Here is a 22,886-nt window from a genome sequence, read left to right as displayed (position 1 = left end):
ACACACCTGACAAGGGTCTTTTGCATCCAGAATAAAGAACTCTAACTTCTGTTATTAGTATTCTATAATAATGCAAACTATGATTCTATAATAAAAACACGAGTAACAGAATTTAAATATGGGCAAAAGATATGAATAGACATCTCACTGAAGAAAATATATAAATGACCAGTAAGCAAATAAAAAGATGCTTAACATCATTAGTCATTAGGAAAATGCAAATTTAAACCACAATGAGGTACTACTTCACATAAGAATGGCTATACTAAAAAGACAGAAAAATAAGTATTGGTGAGGATGTGGAAAAAACATAGCCCTCATATATTACTGGTGGAAATGTAAAATGGTGCAGCCTTTGGAAATGTCTGGCAGTTCCTCAAAATGTTAAACATACCATATGACCCAACAATTCCAATCCAGGGTAAATACCCAAGAAAAATGAAAACATATTCACACACAAAAAACTTGTTCATAAATAGCATTATTTATAATAGCCAAAAGGTAGAAACAACCCAAATGTCCAACTAATGAATGGATAAACAAACCATGGTATACAGTTGACCCTTGAACAACGTATAGGTTAGTGGTGCTGACTCCCCTTTGGGGTTGAAAATTCATGTACTGTTATCTCTGCCTCAAAATCAAAGGAATTGATAAATTACTCACCCAAGGGCAGGAAGCTAAAACAGTTTGGATAGAATAAGGCCTCAAACCCTAGATCTTTTGATTCCTCATATTATGAACACAATCTTCATCCTCATACTTAAAGATCAATAAAATGACAATACAGGTGCTATACTGAAAAAAATCCAAGTATAAGTGAACCTGAGCAGTTCAAACCCATGTTGTTCAAGGGTCAAATTGTATATTCATACAATGGGATATTATTCAGCAATAAAAAGGAATCAAGTCCCGGTATGTGCTACAACATAAATGAACCCTGAAAACATGCTAAATAAAGGAAGTCAGTCACAAAAGGTCCCATACTGTATGATTCCATTTATATGAAATGTCCAGAATAGGCAAATCCATAGTATGAGACACAAATTAGATTTGTGGTTGCCAGAGAAATGATAAGGGGAGAGGGAGATGTAGAGTGACTGCTAATGGGTACAGTGTTACTTCTGGGGTAACAGAAATGTTCTAAAATTAGATTGTAGAGATAGCTGCACAATTCTGTGAATAAACTAAAAAGCACTGAATTGCACCATTCTGACGGGTGAATGTTACGGTATGAATTAACTCAATAAAGCAATTTTAAAACACAATAAGCAGCAAAGCTCTAATCTGGGAAAGGACCAATGTTTCAATAACAAGGTTTTCCAAACTATTTATCCAGAAAAACAAGGAAATTTTATCGCTCAATTTCTTGGATACTCTCCCCAACTTCTATTGAACACACTGCCGTTTTAAATTAAAAATACTTTTTAAAGGACTGTTACATTGAGTTAAAGCAGGGGTTCTAACCCTCACTGAGGGTCAGAATCACCTTGCAGAACTTTAGAATTAACAATGAACAAGACCCTATGCCTTAAAGATTTCGATTCAAGTGGTCTAGGGAAAGATTTCAGCAATGTTACGTTTTTTTTTTTTAATTAATTAATTATTGGCTGTGTTGGGTCTTCGTTTCTGTGCGAGGGCTTTCTCTAGTTGCAGCGAGCGGGGGCCCCTTCATCGCAGTGTGCGGGCCTCTCACTGTCGCGACCTCTCTTGTTGTGGAGCACACGCTCCAGATGCGCAGGCTCAGTAGCTGTGGCTCGTGGGCCTAGTTGCTCTGTGGCATGTGGGATCTTCCCAGACCAGGGCTCAAACCCATGTCCCCTGCAGTGGCAGGCAGATTCTCAACCACTGCGCCACCAGGGAAGCCCAGCAATGTTACATTTTTAAAAGCTCCCTTATGGATTTAGAAATGCAGCCAGGATTGGGAATCACTGCTGTAATTCAACAGAATATTAAACTGTGTTTTAAAAGTCTTCTTTTAGGGGCTTCCCTGGTGGCACAGTGGTTGAGAATCTGCCTGCCAATAAAAAAAAAAAAAATTCTTCTTTTAGGTGAAGGCAGACCTTTTCTTAAGCAAAACAAAAGGTAGATATTTAAGAAAAATTTGTTTCTAATCATAGAACCATAAATAAAAAGCCACATAAAACACAAAGTCATAAAACCAATTATTTAATTGAAGCTATAAAAAAGAGGCAATATAACAGATAAAATAATTAGGAAAGACTATTTAGCACATTTTAAAAGATTTAAAATAGGAGGACACTTTACAAAAGGTTGTGTGGGAAAAATTCTTAAACTATAAGTAGAAATGTAACATTACAGAGCATGTTATAAAATACAATGACAGAAATATAAAAGGGCTATGTATGCTCTAAGTCTGAAAACTATTAATAATGACCAGATATTTAGGTTTAAATTTACAGTTCCTGGGTATGAGGATCATATTACTATTCACATCTTCCAAACCAATGGGAAGTATTTTCCAATTAACCATGAGTGGTATCATCTTCTACAAAGTCTTTGGCCATCTCTGCTGTGATCACATCAATATGACTAACCTGAAGAATAAATGTTAAAAACAAAATCTGTTAAATCTTAAAGAAATATATCAGTGTTCCCCTGTATAGGGTAATATTTTAAAAATACACCCAATCACCTAAATATTTTACATAACAAGTCAAATGACTCTAAAACACTGACTGATAAAACCTTTATTTACAATGCTGTGTGTTCAATGCATGAATTTAAAAATATTTGAACCATATTTTTGTTCAGTTTTTATTACTTTGCTAATTTAAAGAATCTTACGGTTGAAAGCACCAGGAAGAGTTGTGTGGTCTAACCAAATATAAATGAACTTATGTAACTGTTTAAGACTGTGAATTAAATAAGCACTAAAGAGATAGATAGGAAGATAGTGTCTCTTAATGCCAATAAAAATAAAACCAATGCAATGAATGCTACAAAAAAAACTGATAACCTTCACAGGCATTTTAAGTTTTTTTCAATAACTTTCTAAATTTTCTTTCATACTTAAGTAACATAAAACAAGAATTCAACACTATAATGGATTGAATACTACATGAACTTAAACTTCATATAAAAAAAATTACCTTATTTCTGAACTTTACACCATAGAATTTGTCAGCTGACTCAAGCAATTCAGGCCTAAAAGTAGTTGTAATAAACTGAGCATGTACAGCAAGTTCCATAATCATATCTGTAAAAAGAAATAGTAATCTAATAAAACCCTTTTTTCAGTTGAAATGAAAATTTAAAAAGCAACTATCTTTTTACTCTTATCTAAAACTTAAAACTGCCTGCATGCATACATCTACAAAAAATATCAACTTGTTTCTTAAACTAGGGATAAATCTTTAACACAAATAACTTAGTTACAGAATATAAAGAAGCAACACCTTCTAACACAGCATTAGGAATAATGTCAGAGCAAAGTAAATTTTCTCACACAAAAAACCAAAAGCAACCTTTTCCTGCTACCCACACCCCCAACCTGTATACTGGATTTGTTTGCATAAACTTACTAAAGATCACATATAGATTATTTAAACACATCAACATTGTTTATGACAGGGACTATTCAAGCATTGAGAAAAAGTGTTTAAAGGAGAGACATTTGTATAAAGGTTTAACTGGAGGAGGATTTTCAATTATTACATCTATTTCTCACAGCACTAAACTTTGCAGTCTAATACTAGATTTTTGAAAACTTGTTCAAAGAGAAATTATTTTATTTACTAATACCCTGTCCAGGCTCCCTGGATATCTCAGGCAACAAGAAATATACTATAAAAGAGGTAAGCTATTGGGGCTTCCCTGGTGGCACAGTGGTTAAGAATACGCCTGCCAACGCAGGGGACATGGATTTGAGCCCTGGTCTGGGAAGATCCTACATGCCACGGAGCAACTAAGCCCGCGAGCCACAACTACTGCTGCCTGCGAGCCGCAACTACTGCTGCCCACGTGCCACAACTACGGAAGCCTGCGGGCCTAGAGCTCATGCTCCGCAACAAACCCACCTCAATGAGAAGCCCACGTACTGCAACGAAGAGTAGCCCCCGCTCGCCACAACTAAAGAAAGCCTGAGCGCAGCAACAAAGACCCAATGCAGCCAAAAATAAATAAATAAATTAAAAAAAAAGAAAGTGAGGGAATTTAGTGGAGTGGGGATGAACAGAAAAAAAAAGTTAAAAAAAAAAAAAAAAGGGTTAAGCTATCATTTCTAGCAAGTTACTATGAAACTATGAAACCAAAACTGTACCTGACACAGCCTTTCTGTGCTGAGCATCCAGAGCCTGGTCAATCTCATCAAACAAGTAAAAAGGAGCTGGGTCACATTTCTGAATGGCAAAAATCAGAGCAAGAGCTACCAAGGATTTCTGTCCACCTGAAAGCTGTTGCATTTCTCTCATTTCACCTTGTTTTCCTGTAAATGACACCTAAGAAAATATTTAATGAGTTATATCTCAAAGGGGTAAAAATGTACCAATTTAGATTCACAAAATAGTCTACAAATTCTACTATGATAATGCTCTGGGGAAAATTGAATGTAAAGGTATTTTACCCTAATTCCAACTCCAGTGAACTGGTCAACTGATGGAACACTGCTTTGTGACCCAGAGCCCCTCTCACTTTCACCACTCCCTTCTCCTTCATCCTGAGACTGACTGCCTTCCACATCTCCTTTCTTCATCACCAAAGTAGCTTTGCCACCAGGTACCAACTTTTGGAATACTTCACTGAAGTTTTTGGATACCTTAAAATAAACAGATAGACAGATAGATAGATAGGGTGTCAACTGGAATATGTATTTTTTTTTAAAAAGATAAAATTTAAAAGCAATCAAAAATAGTTTTATTTTTTTAATCTTAAGAACAAGAATAACAGATTGGATCCCCTTTAAGAGCTGTATAAAACATTCCAGTTACTATATTTGCAACCTATATACTGGATTTGTTTGCATGTTTCAGATCCAATTATCAGTGGAAAAAAAGTTTAAAAATCTTTACAAATTGAATAATAGACTGAATAATACCTGAAGACTTTAGCTTGTGTATTTACTACAAATAGAAACGTACCTGTTTGAAAGTCAACTGAATAGCTTCATATTTTCGAAGTTCAAGTACATTCATCAGTTCCATGATTGATTTGTACCCCCTATCCAACTCTTCTTGCCGCTTTATTAACTTTTCTTTCTGCTCAGAGAAATTTACAAACTGATCTAAAGCTTTTTTGTTAACATGGCTGTACTTCTTCAATTCTGTGTTGCATTGTTCAAGTTTTCGAAACAACTATAAAGAGGAAAAAAATGTATAAATAAATCCACATACAGGGAGATTTGCAATGAGATTTCAAATTTAAAACCAATTTGATTTACCTGTTTGAGGCTCAGCGTTTGGTATTTTTCAAATGCTTCCTGGGGAAGTGATCCAAGTTCTCGAATTTTCTTCATACACTCTTCTTTCTTCTTCAGTAGCATGCCTTGTCGATTTGTCATCTTTTCTAGTTCTTTAGTGTCATGATTTATAGCATCCATGTGTTCTTTTTCCATATTTTTCCAGCGCTCCATACTTTTCTGCAACTCCTTAATTCCAGCTTCTGTTTTATCAATGGAATTGTCCAAATCTAAAATGGGGGGAAAACCAAATTAGGCCATAACACCTATTTTATTATTTTTTTGACCAAGCTGCGTGGCTTGAGGAATCTTAGTTCCATGACCAGGGATTGAACCCAGGCCCTCAGCAGTGAAAGCATAGAGTCCTAACCACTGGACCGCCAGGGATTTCCCCAAAACACCTGTTTTAAAGCCAGAGTGTTAGCTGACCAAAGATTTTCAAGGTCAAATCTATCAAAATAAATAGGTTTAAATTTTACTGTGAAAACTTATGAAAAACTTCAGAACAAAATTGGGAGTGTACATGAGTCAAGGTATACAGTTTACATTTAATGTTTATAAAAACCTAAAATAGTTTTCTTCTCAGCAACTAGTGATAAGAAACTTGATTCAGCTGTTTTTGTACTTTTGTCAATGAAACTAGTAATGTTATGGTCTCTCATAAAATTGTCACAAACATTTCAACAAAACAAAGGTTATTATTTATAATCAACACCCTAAACTCTGTTCACTATAAACTGTTTATGATGATGGAAAACACATAAAAATATTGGTACATGCTTTTGCCTATTTGGATATTTCATTTTGTAGTAAACAATCCTATAAAACCAATAAGCTAAATTTAACTAAATACCAAAAATATTTTTACTAAATAAAAATTCACCTTCTGATCGTGCCATGGTATCTTTTACTCTTTTATTGATGGCTTCAAGTTCTGAGGTTGTAGCAGTGAGAACAGTACCCCCTTCTGTCTCTCTCAGTTCATTGAGTTCCTATAACACAAAAGGAACTTAAGAGCATTAAACCACAAAAATATGAATTTTGTTAGTTTTAAAATGTTATAACTGCTGTTTATATAGCTGTTGATATGTCTGAATAAACACTTAAGAAAACCAAAAAACATATTTAAAATAATTGTAAATACTTAATGTATCCATTAAAGGGGAAAAAATTACTAGAAAACTTCTTAGCATCTGACTACTGATGAGAAAATATTCATAACTAATATTTACTACCTAGAATGTGCCAGATAATCATACAAAACGGGTACTACTGCTATGCTTATTTTACACAAGAGGAAACTGGAGCTTAGAAATATTAAATGACTTGCCCAGTACTGTACACTAGGTGGCAGTGCTAGAACTCCAAGCCAGGGCAGGTGGTCAGACTGCTAGGCTTTCTGTCCCCAGAGCCCATACTCTAAATCAGAGTCTCTCATATAAGCATTATCAAAAGGTTATGCTTGTCAAGGAACCCTAGAAAAAGAACATACCTGTTCTACTTGGTCCAAGCGCTTTCTTAAATTCTCGTTGAGGTAAGTCTCTACTCGAGTAATAATACCTTCTAACTTAATTCTTTCATTTAGCAACTGTCTGTTTTCCTAGAAGAAAAAACAAAATTCTTTGTCTACACAGCCATGCACATTTCACATACAGGAATGCTATCAATCTGTTGTTTTCTCCATTATTTTTGTTCAAATGAGCTGAAATAATTTTACACCTTTCCAAAAAGCCCTAAATTAAAAAAAAAAAAAAGCCCTATATTTTCTTCATTTTCCCTCTTATCTATTCAGAATGCTGTTTCTGTGCCTGGTTCTTTTTATAAGGCATGCTACCAAAAATATTTTTCTTTTCCTGCTTTTCGTTTTTTGAACTTAGTATTAATTGCTTACATCTCTGTATTTAAAAATCAAATGTTGTTAAAATGTTTAATCAAGACAATATTATTAAATATGTAAAGGTGGTCAGGTCAATAAATACAGCAAAGCTAACAAGCTCCATCTTACCAATGACAAATGGGCATTAAGTAAGATGAAAGAAAATAAAGATTTCTTACACAATCCTAACATATGGTTTGGAAAAACTTATTAAAACCTCATTTACTTTAATGGATATTAGAAGTCTAATAAGTCTTATATTTTCTCAATAATCTCTTTCACATTCCTTTATTAGCCAGAAAGACACTTTTCACAACAGCCAATTGTCAACAAAACATTTTTTTCCTGTCAACTCTACTTGCCTGCTGAAGTTGACGAATTTCATCATTCAGTGCATCTACTCTCTTCTGATCTTCCAGACTAAGTTGAGAAAGCAAATCAGTTCCAAGTTCTGCTTTCAGCGATTCTCTGGTGGACTCCATAGCATGCAAACTTGCCTCCAAACTTTGTAAGCTACGTTGCTATACGACAGATTATCCATTTATTAATAAACGTACTAGTCAGTGTATCACTTACAATAGTGAAAAATTGGCAACTATCTAAATTTGATATTAAAGTGAGCTAAGTAATCATAGTAACTCAATTAAATATTAGATATCCATTATATTTGATAATTAGAACTATGTAGCAACAAGAAAAATATTTATGATGCAGTATTTGCAGGGTGTAACACATATTCCATGGTCAAACTATAAAAAGAAGTTGCTAGAATGTTAGGGTGGTATAATTGTGGGTGTATATATATATATTCTAAACTTTGTTGTTTTAGTACTATTGATGTACAAAATGAATAGTTTTTTGTCAAAACTGCTTCATGTTTATGACACCAATGTGTATTATCATTTGTAATAGCAGTAATAGTTTACTTTCTACTCATTTTAGCACAATCTGGACAGAATGCAATCAAATAAATCCATAAATAGTACTTTATAGACAAAAATGGATACTGGCTGACTACTATCAGGCAGTGCTATTATGCCACAGCTCAAAATGCCTATTTGTTTAATGAAGCTGGAAAGTCTGAATGAGGCCTACAAAAGGAGACTCTGGGTACTCATGGGTAAAAGTGTGATAAAGATACATGTAGATTCCCAAAAGTATGGGCCTAAATGAAAATGAAACAGAATGCATATGTTATATAACTTGTATAATATATGGTCCACCCCAAATCTTTATAATTAAAACAAATCTATTAAAAAAAGCATACTTAACGAACCTTGGGCATAAAGGTTTTCTCTGACTGCTGCCTCTTCTCTTTTAACATCTTCATTTCTGATAATATGCTATCTCGAGATGCTTTAAATTTCCTTTGCTGAGTCTCTATCTGCTGCATTTGGTTCATCAGCTGATCAATTTCATTATTAATCCATATACAAGGCTAAGGAAAATTCTCTTTGGTGCCTGTTAACAAGACATTGTGTATCCCCCTTCCTTTTCTTTATCCGTAAATAAAGCTATTTCCACAAATTTATGGACCATAACAATGCTGAATTAAATACTACACTGTGTTCAGTCATAAAAGAAGCTTAAAACATTTCACCCCACTTCTCTCTCAAAATAACACACATACTGTTTTACTAATTGCTATACAAAAAAATAAATAATAAATACAATCCTGGGAAGCCCTAAAGGAAGCTAAATGAAATATAATACATATATATTTTTTCATTCAACAAATATTTACTATATAATCTATTATGCTTACAGCACTATATAAGGGAGTCAGATATGAAGAGGAGGCCTTGCCCGATGTAAAAGAATAACTCCATCTAGCTGGATTATCAAATACAGGAAAGTAGTTGGTGCCTACTGTAAACCTTTTTTATTAGTATTTCCCCATGCTTCGTGCTCACGTCTTGCCAAATTTGGGCAGTTCTCAAAAGTATGCTATGCAGACCCCTGCAAAGTTAAAACTAAGATGTTTGTTTACCTTTTTCTTTGTGCTTTTGCTTGCAACTGATGACAGAAAAGCTATAAACTCACATTTTAAAAAATGCCAGTTCCAATAAAGAATATCCTAATGAAGCAGTAAAAATAATGATTTTTGCTGCCTGAGTACCTGTATTTAATATTGTGTGACACAATGCAAAGTACACGTAAAGCACTCCTACCTTATACCATGGTTGCTTTAAGAAGATGCACGTGCACAAGTGTCTCACGGCTGTGAATCGAACTAGTCACCCTTCACAGAACACCATTTTTATTTGAAAGAACTAAGAGAACTATAGTTACTAAGACTTGCATTTTGATGGCCATTTCCTCCACTAATACTAAATCTGAGCCTCAAGATAATAACCTCTAATGGACATTTTTCAACCTTTATATATTTAACTTCTATGTAGTATGTGGCATTCCTGATACCGTCCACCCTTCTTCCACTGAAATACTATCCTGGTTTTCCTCCTATAAAACTGTCTGACAAATACTCCTCAGTTCCCTCCATAACCTTAAATTTTTGTATTCCTCAGGTTCTTTTCTCTCAGAAGTAGATTTATTGCTACTAGCTATTTAACAGCTAAGCAAAGGATGTTAAAATAGTTTTTAGTTTTCCCTGTCTTCAGAATTTAAAGACATACTACATAAGCTCCTGTGCTTAAATAAAAGTCAAACACATGGGATACTTTTCCCCACGGCATATGAGAAAATACATCTAACATGCAAAAGATTCTATATTCCCAACCAAAACAGTTATTTCTCTAAAGCAACACAAGACAAAAAGATATTTTCAATATTTCTGCGCAGATTTTCATTGAGCTTTGCTTCAAGCTCACCTAGTTCTTCTTCTGCTTTTCTAACATCTTTTTGTAATTCAAGTCTAGACTTCCTTGTATCATAATAGCCTCCAGTTAAAGCACCCCGATGACTAACTTGGTCACCTATAAACAAAATATAAGAAAATTAGTAATTCTGTATAACAACTTCTTTATTCAATAATAAATTGATTAATAATCAAATGACTAATCTAAAGGCTTTACCCATTTAATAAGAATGTAAAAGTTAAGAGTTTAAGTCACTCTGGAAAAAATTTTGCTTTATAATATTAACATTTGCATTTAAAAAAATATACCTTCTAGGTGAGCCTGAACATCCGCCAGAAAGGAAAGAAGTGTTAAAGACTAATAGGAACATGTCAACAGGACACAGAACCTAGCTTGAAATTCCCACTAGCCACAACTGGGAAAATGTGAAAATCAAAAATGATGATGGCAATGTGATAATACACTGAATTAAAAAAAGAAGCCCATGAATCATAGCAATACATAAAAAAGAAAAAAGGATGAGGCTCTTTACAGAAGAGTGACAGCTAATAAATATAGAAGCAATCACAGAATTTTAGAACCACCATTTAGAAACCCCCAATGTATTAACTTGAGTCAAGCAAGGGTCACCAAAGGATGCTAAACCACTGGTGAAGAAGTTTGGGGGAACCTGATATTCATGTATTCTTAAAGGATAATCCCACATATCACTTATTAATTACAAAGGGGATAAGGCATCTTTACAACCAAGATTTGTTAGTGGTCAAACCTGGCATCAGTAACAGTGGGACACATTGTGTAGTGCAATAAGAAGTACACATCACTCATGCCAAGAATGCTTAACCTAAACCTAATGAAGAGAAAGCAGTAAGATAATCCAGAACACAAGACTTTCTTTGAGAAAGTGAATTTCTTGGGGTGGGAGGAAAACGGGAGACCTATCCTATACTGAAACTGAAAGAATCTAAAGAAAAGGCATCGAATGCATCCTTGATTGGATCCTGGATAGAAAAATATTTTTGGACAACTAAGAAAATTTGAGGACTCCCTTGAGGTGCAGTTGTTAAGAATCTGACTGCCAATGCAGGGGACACGGCTTTGAGCCCTGGTCCAGGAAGATCCCACATGCCACGGAGCAACTAAGCCCGCGAGCCACAACTACTGAAGCCTGTGGGCCTAGAGCCCGTGCTCCACAACACGAGAAGCCACCGCAATGAGAAGCACGTGCACTGCAACGCAGAGTAGCCCCCGCTCACAGCAACTACAGAAAGCCTGTGCGCAGCAACAAAGACCCAAATGAGGCCAAAAATAAATGAATAAAATATAACATTTTGAGAACAGGTCCGGAGGCTTCACCAAAGAACCAAAGGAAGTCCATGGTGCAAAAAAGGTTAAGAAACTCTACTATACATCAAATGATTATACTTAAGAGACATCAACTAAATATAAAGAGGTTGACCCTTTTTACATTCTGACTTGAATAAACCAACTATTTTAAAAATGAGAAATAACTGGACATGAATTTTCAAACACTCTTAAAACTAAAATGGAATTTATGTGTTCAAGCTAAGAATTATTATTACAAACCTTCCAGGGTAATGCAGTCCATAGTGAAAGCACGGGCCAACTGGGTTGAAACTTCCATACTACGACAAATAAGTGTTTTTCCAAACACATGTTTGAAAGCTTTGTCAAATCTGGGATTGTACCTCAATTTACTTATCATAGGAATAGCATCCTAAAAATGAATATTTTGCAAGCAAGCAAAGAGATCAAAACACAGTTAATTAAAATGTGTTAGCAGAATCATGAATTACATCTTCCTGAAATACAAACAAAATACCTTTATATTTCAAAATTGTTGGTTTTTATACTGAAAAAGGTAGAAAAATCATTCTACTGAAATATACTGGAAATTGTGCTCATGTAAATCATCCAGGTTTTCAGTACTAGAGCACAGTGATAAAGAGCTCAGTGGCTCTGGAGCCAGACTGCTCAAGTTCAAATCCCAGTTCTGCTGTTCAGATGTGTGCTCTGGACAAGTTGCTTAACTTCTCTATGTAACAGTCACTTCATCTATAAAACTGCAATAACAACAGTACCTTCCTGACAAAGTTGTTAAGTCTAGGCAAGTTATATATGTGAAACACTTAGGATAGCCTCTGTCACATAGAATGGCCAAATGTAAACTAGTAGTATTTCCTCAAAATATTTTCATTTTATTTTATCTCTCTCTATCTACAGATATATAACCTAAGTTAGATATTCAGAAAAAACATTTTTCAGATAAAATTTATTCTCCCTTTTTTCTCTCGACTGGCAACAGAATTTTTAGAATTTTTAAATTAAGAAATACGGGCTTCCCTGGTGGCGCAGTGGTTGAGAGTCCGCCTGCCGATGCAGGGGACACGGGTTCGTGCCCTGGTCTGGAAAGATCCCACATGCCGCGGAGCGGCTGGGCCCGTGAGCCATGGCCGCTGAGCCTGCGCGTCCAGAGCCTATACTCCGCAACGGGAGAGGCCACAGCAGTGGAGGCCCGCGTACCGCAAAGAAAAAAAAAAAGAAATACATCCTACATACAGAAAAATGCAATAATATGTTAAGCTTAAATTAAAAATTATGAAGCAAACACCAATATAACCACCATGCAGGACATGAAACAAAACACTACTGACACCCAGAAGCCATGAGTGTAACCCTTTCCTAATCATAGTGGTTACCTTCAATGGTTACCTGCTGGGGATGACACTATTAAAAGTTCATTCGGGTTTTTCCATAACCTGTTAGGAAAAACCCGAACGAACTTCTTGGCCAACCCAATATAACTTTTGTGGTCACTACTTCCTTGCACTTCTAGTTGTATCATCTAAGCTTATTTTGTTCAGGTAGTGTAAAGGGAACCATACTTACATGCATTCTTTTGTGTCTTGCTTCATTCACACATCACATTTATGACTCAATTTCTCCTCCCCAAAACTTCACAGATAATTCGTAGATTTAAAAGAAGAAAAAGCTAACCACTAAAATGGCTTATAAGATTCTCACTGTTCCTCTAAAATTGTAGCTCATTCTCATAGGGTTTTAGCTTTAACCTTAAAAAATAGTGAAATAGTTGCTACTACCATCAATATTCTGAAGCCAAACACCTCAAAGCAATTACATTTTTTTCAAGAATGATGTCTAGGGAACATTTTTAATCTGTTTAAAAATATACCAGCTAATAACAAAAGCAACAGTATGCTTTCAGAGCCTGTCATCTTGTTAGGTATTTTTACTCTAATTTATAAGCCATTTAAAAAAAGTACATTCAGAAAACTTTAAAATATTTACTTTAAATGATAGTTCCTCAGGAAATTCTTCTCCAGCTACTTAATCTTAATTTTGTCTCCCTGAGATACACTCTCAAAGTATCCTGTGCTTATGTATGGTTTGGCCAAAAAGTTCGTTGGGGTTCTTCCGTAATATCTTAAGGAAAAACCCAAATGAACTTTTTGGCCAACCCAATATTTTAACACTTTGCACATTTTGCAATGGTTTGTTTTATGTCTTGGCTGTGACCTCTGTCTCCCTTCCTTTCCTCATCCAGCACTATGCTCTTCGGTAAGACAGGAATGTTTATCTCACAGACCACGTGAATCCCAATGTACAGTGCCTGTGCACTAGGATGTGCTAAACACAAGAAAAAACGTATTGAAAGGAAGACAGACCTTAACACACATCAACTCACATTGGTTTCAGGATAGGCAGTATCCCTTACATCTAATTTGTTAAGAGGCAGAAAAGTAACCTCTCCAGGTAGGTTCATTTTATTAAACTCCATCAAAATCTTCGTGCTGACTTCATCTGAATCAACAATGTGATAAAACAACCTACATGTAAAGAGAACAGATACATCTGAAGTGCTATAAACATTTAAGCAAACAATTCACTTTTTTTCTATGCAATCCAATTTGTATGGGGAGGGCTACTTAGAAAATTTCAACGAAGGGAGAGGAAGTACAAAAAAGGGAAATTTCTAGCTTCTACAGTTAGGAACAAACACTTAGCATCTACATCTTTAATTAGAAAATTAAGTAACTGAGGATAGACGATAATGGGAGACATATTGTATTAAAACTACAAAAAGTTGTTTCTTAGGTTACTCTTATTCCCTCTTTCCTTTAAAAACTCAAAATATCAAGCAAAAACATCTCACCTATTTCCAGCAGTGACTTCCACGCACGTGTAAAAAGCAGGCTCACATTCAAAGTTATTCATCACAATACCATGATAGCCATTTTGAACATGCTGGTTTATTCCCTTTCGACGAAAGTGGTCTAGCACTTTGTTTATACTATCTATTCCATTTAAAATGGCCTGTTTAGAAGTGAAAAATATTAAAATAGTGCCAATGGCACTCCTGCTGGTAAGAAATGAACCCATTACTCTAAACATTAAAAAATATACCAAATTGGGAGAATGTGATTGACATATACACACTATTATATATAAAATAGGTAACATACTGTATAGCACAGGGAACTCTACCCAATACTCTGTAATGGCCTATATGTGAAAAGAATCTAAAAAGACTGGATATATGTATATATATAACTGACTCACTGTGCTGTACACCTGAAACTAACACAACATTGTAAGTCAACTATACTCCAATAAAAATTTAAAAAAATAAAAAAATAAAAAATATACCAGAGATTAAACACTCTCTCCAAAAACAGGTCACTCCCTTGAAATATGCCAACTACGTGCAATACTTTATATCCTGGATTCTGTTCTACGACAGCAACATTAAAAATGGACTCGCCATCTAAAAATCAAAAGTGCTATCTTTAATAGCATGGGTGCTTAAATGATACCCATTCTTTCGTATTTATAAGACAAGTAATTTGCCCTCTACTCTTGAAAGCTAATAAATTCTTGTGCAATAATAACTGACAATGCAAACTGAGGTAATGAAAGAACCTGCCCACCTTTCCTGTTGCAGCTCTAAGAAGTTGCTGTTTCTTTTCAAGATCTTCTCTTTTAGCAGCAAGTGCTTGCTGTTCTGCATTCTCCTCTCTCCACAAGTAACTAATCAATAAAAATTAGACTGCCTTTAATTCTAAAAATATTAATATTCTAATAGCATACAAATTTGAATAAATACTGAAATTAAACTTCAATAGTTAATTTATAACTTAAAGACTGTTTAACAGCCAGTAATTACATTACTCAAAAATATTAAGACAAATTTTAGGCTATACTAACTTTCTTTCACTTTGTAATTCATCTTTCTTATTTTTTACTTCATAGTATTTTCTGTCCAGTTCTTCAACTCGAGCTTTGACTTCATTAAGATCCTGATCCAGTTTCTATGGAAATAAAAATAATTCAAATTTAAAATCCAATTCCATACAAACGAATCCATAGGGACAGAAAGCAGATCAGTTGTTACCAGGGGATGGAGGGGGAGGACAGGAAAGGAGGGAGGGAGGAATTACTAAGGGGTATGGGAAACATTTTGGGGTGATGAACAGGCTTGTTATATTAATTGTGGTGATGGTTTAACAGGCATACACATATATCAAAACAATTAATTTGTTCATTAATGTCCTTACTACTTCTATAATACACACCCTAGAATTTTAAAAGAAAGAATACACTAATAAATTCTCAAAACACTGCAGTGCATACTTTTCATACTTCCCCCTCTAAACATACACTAGAACATAAGAGATGTAGGAACAGACTAAGAAGCAAAAAGGCTGTTTTGTACAATTAATTAGCACTGTAAAATCATCTCTACCCATTATAAAGCACAGAGTTCACCCTCACAAGTGGTCATTTTGATACACTTAAGTGTGGCCGAAATACTGAAAAATAACTTCAAGCTTGAGAAAGAATGAATAAAACCTCTCACTGGAAAATCTTGGTTTATCACTAAACTTTTTCAAAAGGGCATCTGTTGAGGTCGATATTTCCATGAACTCAAGACAAAATGCCTTTTCTTTATTTCAAGACAGGACTGTAGCTATCGCAGCTGAAACTATACTAACAAATTCCCAATAACTGACTACCTCAATCAACCTGTGTTTTCCATTCCCTCCGTAAAATATCCTGAACAAGCCCAAAGTACGCTGGACTCTCAAGGCCAGTAGGCTGTCTATTACTCCTGGTCACTTTTCCTACCAGTTGAGTTGTTTATGGTTACAGAGTCAGTTCTGTTTGCTTTCTACTATGTTTTTGTTTTGGGGTAACTGATTACATTAAATATTAGATAAACTGATGATATGAGTACAAGGAAGAGTTGTTTCTTTAAAAAAATTGATTTAGTTTTGGACAAACTCAAAGGTGAGTCACTAAAAATTGGATTAAATGGGCAAATCAACTCTAAAAGACTAGGGAAAATAATTATTTAATATATAATACATAAGTTAATAGATTCTGTGCACTTTATATCAGTAATTCAAAATGTCAAGTCGCAAAGTCAGAAAGACTGAGGAACTGATCCAGATTAAAGGAGATAACAGAAACATGACAACTAAATGCGATATATGATCTTATACTGAAACCCGAATTCTGTTCTCATCCAACTTCAAGGAGAACTGTATTTACATGTGTGGTTCATAACATGAAAGTCCCCTAGGAACTCCAATCACTACTCATATTCATAAGAAATACCTTGGGCTCTACATCAAAAGACTGGTACACACTCTGCTGGAGGAGGTTGATAAGGAGGCTATACATGTGTGGGGGCGGGGGCATATAAGAAATCTCTATACCTTCCTCTCAATTTTGCTGTGAACCCAAAGCTACTCTTAAAAAAAAAGTCTGAAAAATAAAGATTGGTACATACGCATATATTTATCTATTTAAAATTAAATACTTATAAATAGGTACATTTATATATGTGTAAAAAATATATATAAATATTATACATAAGTATACACATTTAAGATTTTATGCTTTTAGTAGCTTTTTTTGATAAACCAACCATACCAACTGGTACAGATCTCATGGGGTAAGAAGGTTCCTTCTGGGCATGTATATATATATTCTCCTCACCCTACACCTGTCCTACACACTCCCTTCTCATCACTTCCAATCATCTATATATATCCACACATATCACTTAAAGAATTTTTCTCCCTTTCTAATTTTAAATAATGTAAGATCTTTCTTGTTCTGAAAGTAATGATTTTATCTTCTACTTCATTTTAAGAAAATGCTAACTAAACATGCATAGTAAATGAAAATGTTATAAAATAGAAAATAGAAACAAAAAGAAAATGTTATAAAATCACCAATGCTTTAACAAAATATATATACATTCTGCAGTAAGTTATTACATTGACAGAAAATTACATTAGAATATAAAAATGGAAAAATTTTAAGTTACTATAAAGTCATGTTTTAGTTAAGGGTAGAGTTCAGGTACATATTACCAAGTCATAAAAATATATTTTAAAATACATTCAATCTATACGGACACTCACTGACATGTAAGAACTCTTCTTCGAAAAAGAGAACTACCATATGTATCATATTAAATTGTGCTGGTCTTGCCTAATTAAGTATCTGGTCTCGTATATTTTAAGATAAACCATTTACAAATAAAACTTAAAGAAATAGATGAAACTGCACATGTTCACACTCTTCTGAAAGATTTCACAAAGCAGCTATGAAAGTTCTTACATTATACTGCTCCAGATTTTTCTCTTTATTTGCCTCAGTGTCCTCCAAATCCTTATGTATAGCAGCAATCTGTCTTTTCTTGTCATTAATAGCCTGATCTAAAGACTTGAGTTCCTTTTTAATCCACTTATCCCTTTCTTCTTTTGATGTAAACTGGCTTCCTCGACCCTGCTTTGCATAAAGATCCGTTCTTTCCTGCGTAGCTTGGGCCAATCTACACAAGATAGAAGAGAATGGTTTGAAAAGGACAACAGGAAATAACCAAGTTTAATTGCAATAGATACCTCAAGAGTACACAGAGATAATAACCATTTCTATAATTCCATAAAAGAAGGAATTAAAGGGAATTCCCTGGCAATCCAGTGGTTAGGACTTTGCTCTCTCACTGCTGAGGGCCTGGGTTTGATACCTGGTCTGGGAATTAAGATCCCACAAGCCGCATGGTGTGGTAAAAAAAGAAAAAAAAAAAAAAAAAAGAAGGAATTAAGTATAAAAAGCAACTGTTATCTAATGGAGCTCCTGGGACTAGTTCTATATAACATTAATTTAACTGCAAAATCACAGTTACAGTCAGGTAAAACAGCCCATCCCCTAAGGATTTAAGGTCATTCCAGGTCTGGGTTAATCAGTAAACCTACACAAATCTAGTACCCCATATCTCAGGAATTTTCAAAAATGCTCCAACTATATTTAACTATTTGAACATTTTCAACTCCTTACAATAAAAGACACTATAAAGATTAAAAGGCAAGAGAAAACACTTACAACATACAGAACAAATATTAATGCCCAGATAACATAAAACAACCCTATAAAACGTAAGAAAAAAAATCAGAAAAAAGGGGCTTCCCTGGTGGCACAGTGGTTAAGAATCCGCCTGCCAATGCAGGGGACACAGGTTCGAGCTCTGGTCTGGGAAGATCCCACATTCCACAGAGCAACTAAGCCCATGCACCAGAACTAGTGAGCCTGTGCTCTAGAGCCCATGAGCCACAACTACTGAGCCCGCGCGCCTAGAGCCCGTGCTCCACAACAAAAGAAGCCACCGCAATGAGAAGCCCGCGCACTGCAACGAAGAGTAGCCCCCGCTCGCCACAACTAGAGAAAGCCCGTGCAGAGCAACAAAGACGCAACATAGCCAAAAATAAGTAGGATAAAATAAATTATTTTAAAAAGCTGACAAAAAAAAATCAGAAAAAAATGGACACAAGATATCAACAGGCAATTCATTAAAATGAACATAAGTGGCATAAAAACATAATAATGTACTAAATTGTGAAATCAGCAAACGTTGGCAAGTCCAAATCTACGGATAGATATTAAAATGTCTAGATGTTAAAACGACATAAAGTGGGAGAATGAACACACAGCAGGATACAATTTGGGTAAAAAAAGAACAATCATCATGCATGTTTTTAAATGCCCAACGTTTAGCTATGTTATCTTGGGCAAGTTATTGAACACCCCCAGAGCCTCAAGTTTGTCAAATTTACAGTGGTGATACTGTGGATCTCCTAGGGCTTTTGAATAGGCAATAAGCATACAATAATGCTTGGCCGACACTGCCTATTACTTTGAAATGGACATTTAACTTTTGCCCTTATTTACTGTACCTTCTTAACCCATAACTATTTAATAAGGTTCTATAGAGGAACAATGTAGAAAATTAGAATTGTTGGTGAAAAAAAATCCCAGACCTAGCAATTCCTCGCTCTTCTTTTTCTTTTACACTGTTGAATTTAGGTTCTGTTTCTGCCAGTTCTTTCTGCTTTTCTTCTATTTTTTCAAGCAGCTTCTGCCTTTCTTTTAATAAGCGTTTCTGTAAATGAAGATAAGTAAAAATGCAATCTGTTTAAAAACTGTTGTTTAATTTATAAGTCTAGCATAAAATATTTTCTCATGAAAAAAATGCATGAGACTGATCACGCAACACAAAACTAATTTTTAAACTGATCCTGCAACACAAAACTAACTTTTAAATATAAGTAACAAAGATAGTACTCAGTTGCAACTTGAATGCAAATTATTTTAATGTGCCAAATCTTTTACAAAAATTCAAGCACCCGTGCCACAGAAAGGACTGTCCTCTGCAGTTCCCACTCACCTGAACATTTATATCTTTCATTTTTAGCACTTTAACTCACCCTCTGTTCACTATTGCCTGCCAATTCATCTTGTAAATCCTTGGCTTTAAGCTCCAACTTAGTCCTCTGCTTAATTTGTTCTTGTCTTTCAGCACTGAGCTGCTCCTTTTCTTCTTTCATAGCTGAAATTTTTGTTTTCAGTTCTCTAACTTGGCGCTCAATATCCTACTCAAAAAGTATCAAATAGAAACAAGTTAGACAACTAGAAATGCAACAGCAAAATCAGGACACCACTGATTTGTCCCTTCTTTTTCTTTCATTTAAACTTTCAGTACTACTGTCTTTCCAATACTCAATCTCGGTGACACCCCACTTGAAGTTACCATTCTATAATTCTGGTACAAAAAGTTTACTGTGGTCAAAAATATGACTAAACCTGGTTTATAACCTTACCTCCATTTTATCTCTTGCATCCTGCTGGGCGTCTCTTAATTGCCTGGATTTTTCTCCACTAGTCTCTCGCTTAGCAGAAAGCTGGAAAAAAAACCAAGCTATGATTTCTAACTCATTTCGAATTTGTTCAGTATTTAAAATTTTAAAATATCTGCTAAATTTTAAAATATCTGCTGAATTTTTTAATATCTGCTAAGTATTTTTAGCAAAATTTTAAAATATCTGTTAAAATAAACATTCACTTAAAATTTTTTTTCCAAAAATAATTGTAGTGGTTTTAAATAGAAAATGCCTGTAGTTTTCAGCATTACCTAAAACAAATTTTTGTACAAAATGTCAGGAAAAAAATTCATGAAACTTTAAAGGTGGCTTCCTCTCATCCTGGTCTGCCTGACATCACCACCTAATTATATTTCAGATACAACTACAGCAAGGACTATGTGGGTCTAGGCATTTTCCTTGGAGTAAACCGATAGTATAAATTTGCTGAGTAATGAATTCACTAAGAGGTTTTAAAATTTTGAAGTTTGTGTTTAAAAATCATTGCAAAGTATAAATATAGAATGAGTTTAATATATTCGTAAAAATAAAATCAAACTGAAGTGGCAAAGTATTTTACCTCATCAAGTTTAGCACGAGTCTCGTTAAGTTCCTGATTGTAAATGGTGTATTCCAGGGCTCGTCTCATCTTATCCCACTTCTGATACTGAGCTAGTTCTTCCTTTTCTTCCTCTAAGGTATGTAATCTCTCTTCAATGTATTTTAACAACTCATTGATTTTTTCCCGTTTGCCCTCTTAAAAATAAATGGGAGAGGGGTGAAGGAGTTCAATAAAATTTTTATGTAACATCAATTCTCAAATATACCATGAGTTAAACTTAATCTTAAGAACGTTAGCATTATTTCTTTGATATTATGTGGTAACCAAATCCAAGATGCTAAAATTGCCATTAAAATGCTTTATTATGAAAAGCATCAGAGAATAAACACATAGTGACACTGATTCTTATATTACATGTGGTAAAGGCCTCTGTTTAAACTTCCTTTAAAAGCCAGAGTGCCTTCCCATGACATTAAAAAAAAAAAACGTACTTAACATCACTGGTGTCACTGATTCTCAATTCTTACAACAGCATTATCTATAGCTACCATATATTGAATACCAACTATATTCCAATCATGGTGATACTTTGCTCCTCTACTCACCACTACAAACTATAAAAAAGGATTTCACAAGATGGGAAAGTTATGGACCAGGGAGGTCAAGTCTAAAGTCACAATATCACGTAATTATTAGTAAGATTTTGAACCCAAAACTGTCTGACTCTAAGCCATGAGAGGGCACAGCACTTGAAAAGCAAAGTAGGGTTTCCATAATAAATGTACTAAGGAAGACTGAAGTTCAAAATTTCATATTTACTTGCTCCTGAACAACTTAAAGCCTAATGCCAACTGATATTCCAGCAATTTTTTTTTGAGGAATACATACATTATTATCCTCACTAATAATAAAAAGGACATTAGAGGCACAAAGTAGGTGACCTAGAAAAGCACTATTATCTCACAGTAACAACTCTTTATTCAAAGAGACAAATTATTGGAACTCTCAAATCTTAAACTTCCTGAAACTAATTTTTTCTCCATTCAGTATATAGGCAAATTATCATACAATACACTTCTGAGAATAGATAACTCCTCTCAAGTATTACAACACAATGAAAAAGTAATTCACAACAAAAAGAATAATGTAGAATCATATTTATTTTACCTGTTTCCTTCATTAAAGAGATGCTTTCTTCTTTTCGTTCATCATACACTCTAGTACCAGCTACTTCTCTTAATAGTTTTAGTCTCTGAGAATCTGGTGCTGTTGCCATCTGGTTGATCTAAAAGTTTTAGAAAAATAATTATTTACAGAGCTACAGAATGCTCTTTAAGAGCTCTACCTTGAAAGTTATTCACATGCTAAGCTTTAAGTATGAGTTCGCACTGGGAAAATAGCAATGAACAGAAAAGGTCTTGCCCTCGAGGAACCTACTTTCTAGTGGAAAAAAACCAGGAAGTATGCATACCATTACATTATAATTGCTATGCGGAAAAACAAAACAGAATAAGAAAATACAGCATAAAGAGTTGGAGTGACAGTAATGCTCCTGTAAAAGAGGCAGACATAGATGGCTTATATGAAATGACATATGAGCAAAAATTGAAATGATGTAAAGGGACCTACTATGTTGCACGTGTGCAGGGAAGACTCAGATAACGGCTTTCAAATCAGCCTCCTTTTATTTTATTTTTTAAAGTTTTTCTTGATGTGGACAATTTTTAAAGTCTTTATTGAATTTGTTACAATATTGCTTCTGTTTTCTGTTTTGCTTTTTGGCCCCAAGGCATGTGGGATCTTAACTCCCCAACCAGGGACTGAACCTGCACCTCCTGAGTTGGAAGGCGAAGTCTTAACCATTGGACCGCCAGGGAAGTCCCCAGCCTCCTTTTAAAGAAATTTCTCTTATAAAGACAGTCTTTTCAAACTCTTGCTCTTAAAGTGAAACTCCATATTCTTT

The 22,886-nt window shown here is 34.6% G+C and overlaps 1 protein-coding gene across 1 annotated transcript in view; it reads right to left on the bottom strand.

Moving 5' to 3' along the window:
- Positions 1-2,153: 2,153 nt before the first annotated feature.
- Positions 2,154-22,886, bottom strand: part of SMC3 (structural maintenance of chromosomes 3) — a 32,346-nt gene continuing 11,613 nt past the window's right edge. Inside the window, exons 8-29 of the mRNA XM_024756061.1 lie at positions 22,091-22,208; positions 20,942-21,117; positions 20,323-20,403; positions 19,930-20,094; positions 19,483-19,604; positions 17,786-17,999; positions 15,359-15,462; positions 15,082-15,181; positions 14,307-14,467; positions 13,839-13,980; positions 11,699-11,849; positions 10,076-10,228; positions 8,569-8,720; positions 7,655-7,813; positions 6,909-7,016; positions 6,300-6,408; positions 5,399-5,646; positions 5,100-5,312; positions 4,586-4,777; positions 4,283-4,460; positions 3,114-3,220; positions 2,154-2,558 (exon numbers count right to left, since the gene is read on the bottom strand). Coding sequence (XP_024611829.1) covers positions 2,487-2,558; positions 3,114-3,220; positions 4,283-4,460; positions 4,586-4,777; positions 5,100-5,312; positions 5,399-5,646; positions 6,300-6,408; positions 6,909-7,016; positions 7,655-7,813; positions 8,569-8,720; positions 10,076-10,228; positions 11,699-11,849; positions 13,839-13,980; positions 14,307-14,467; positions 15,082-15,181; positions 15,359-15,462; positions 17,786-17,999; positions 19,483-19,604; positions 19,930-20,094; positions 20,323-20,403; positions 20,942-21,117; positions 22,091-22,208 — 3,225 coding nt within the window. The 3' untranslated portion in view covers positions 2,154-2,486. The remainder of the gene's footprint in view (positions 2,559-3,113; positions 3,221-4,282; positions 4,461-4,585; positions 4,778-5,099; positions 5,313-5,398; positions 5,647-6,299; positions 6,409-6,908; positions 7,017-7,654; positions 7,814-8,568; positions 8,721-10,075; positions 10,229-11,698; positions 11,850-13,838; positions 13,981-14,306; positions 14,468-15,081; positions 15,182-15,358; positions 15,463-17,785; positions 18,000-19,482; positions 19,605-19,929; positions 20,095-20,322; positions 20,404-20,941; positions 21,118-22,090; positions 22,209-22,886) is intronic.

The sequence above is a fragment of the Neophocaena asiaeorientalis genome, unplaced genomic scaffold (assembly GCF_003031525.2).
Source record: "Neophocaena asiaeorientalis asiaeorientalis breed wild unplaced genomic scaffold, Neophocaena_asiaeorientalis_V1.1 scaffold85, whole genome shotgun sequence".
In the NCBI taxonomy this organism is placed as follows: Eukaryota; Metazoa; Chordata; class Mammalia; order Artiodactyla; family Phocoenidae; genus Neophocaena; species Neophocaena asiaeorientalis.
Note: the sequence above shows the minus strand (reverse complement) of the source record. Positions and strands in the feature narration are given on the sequence as shown.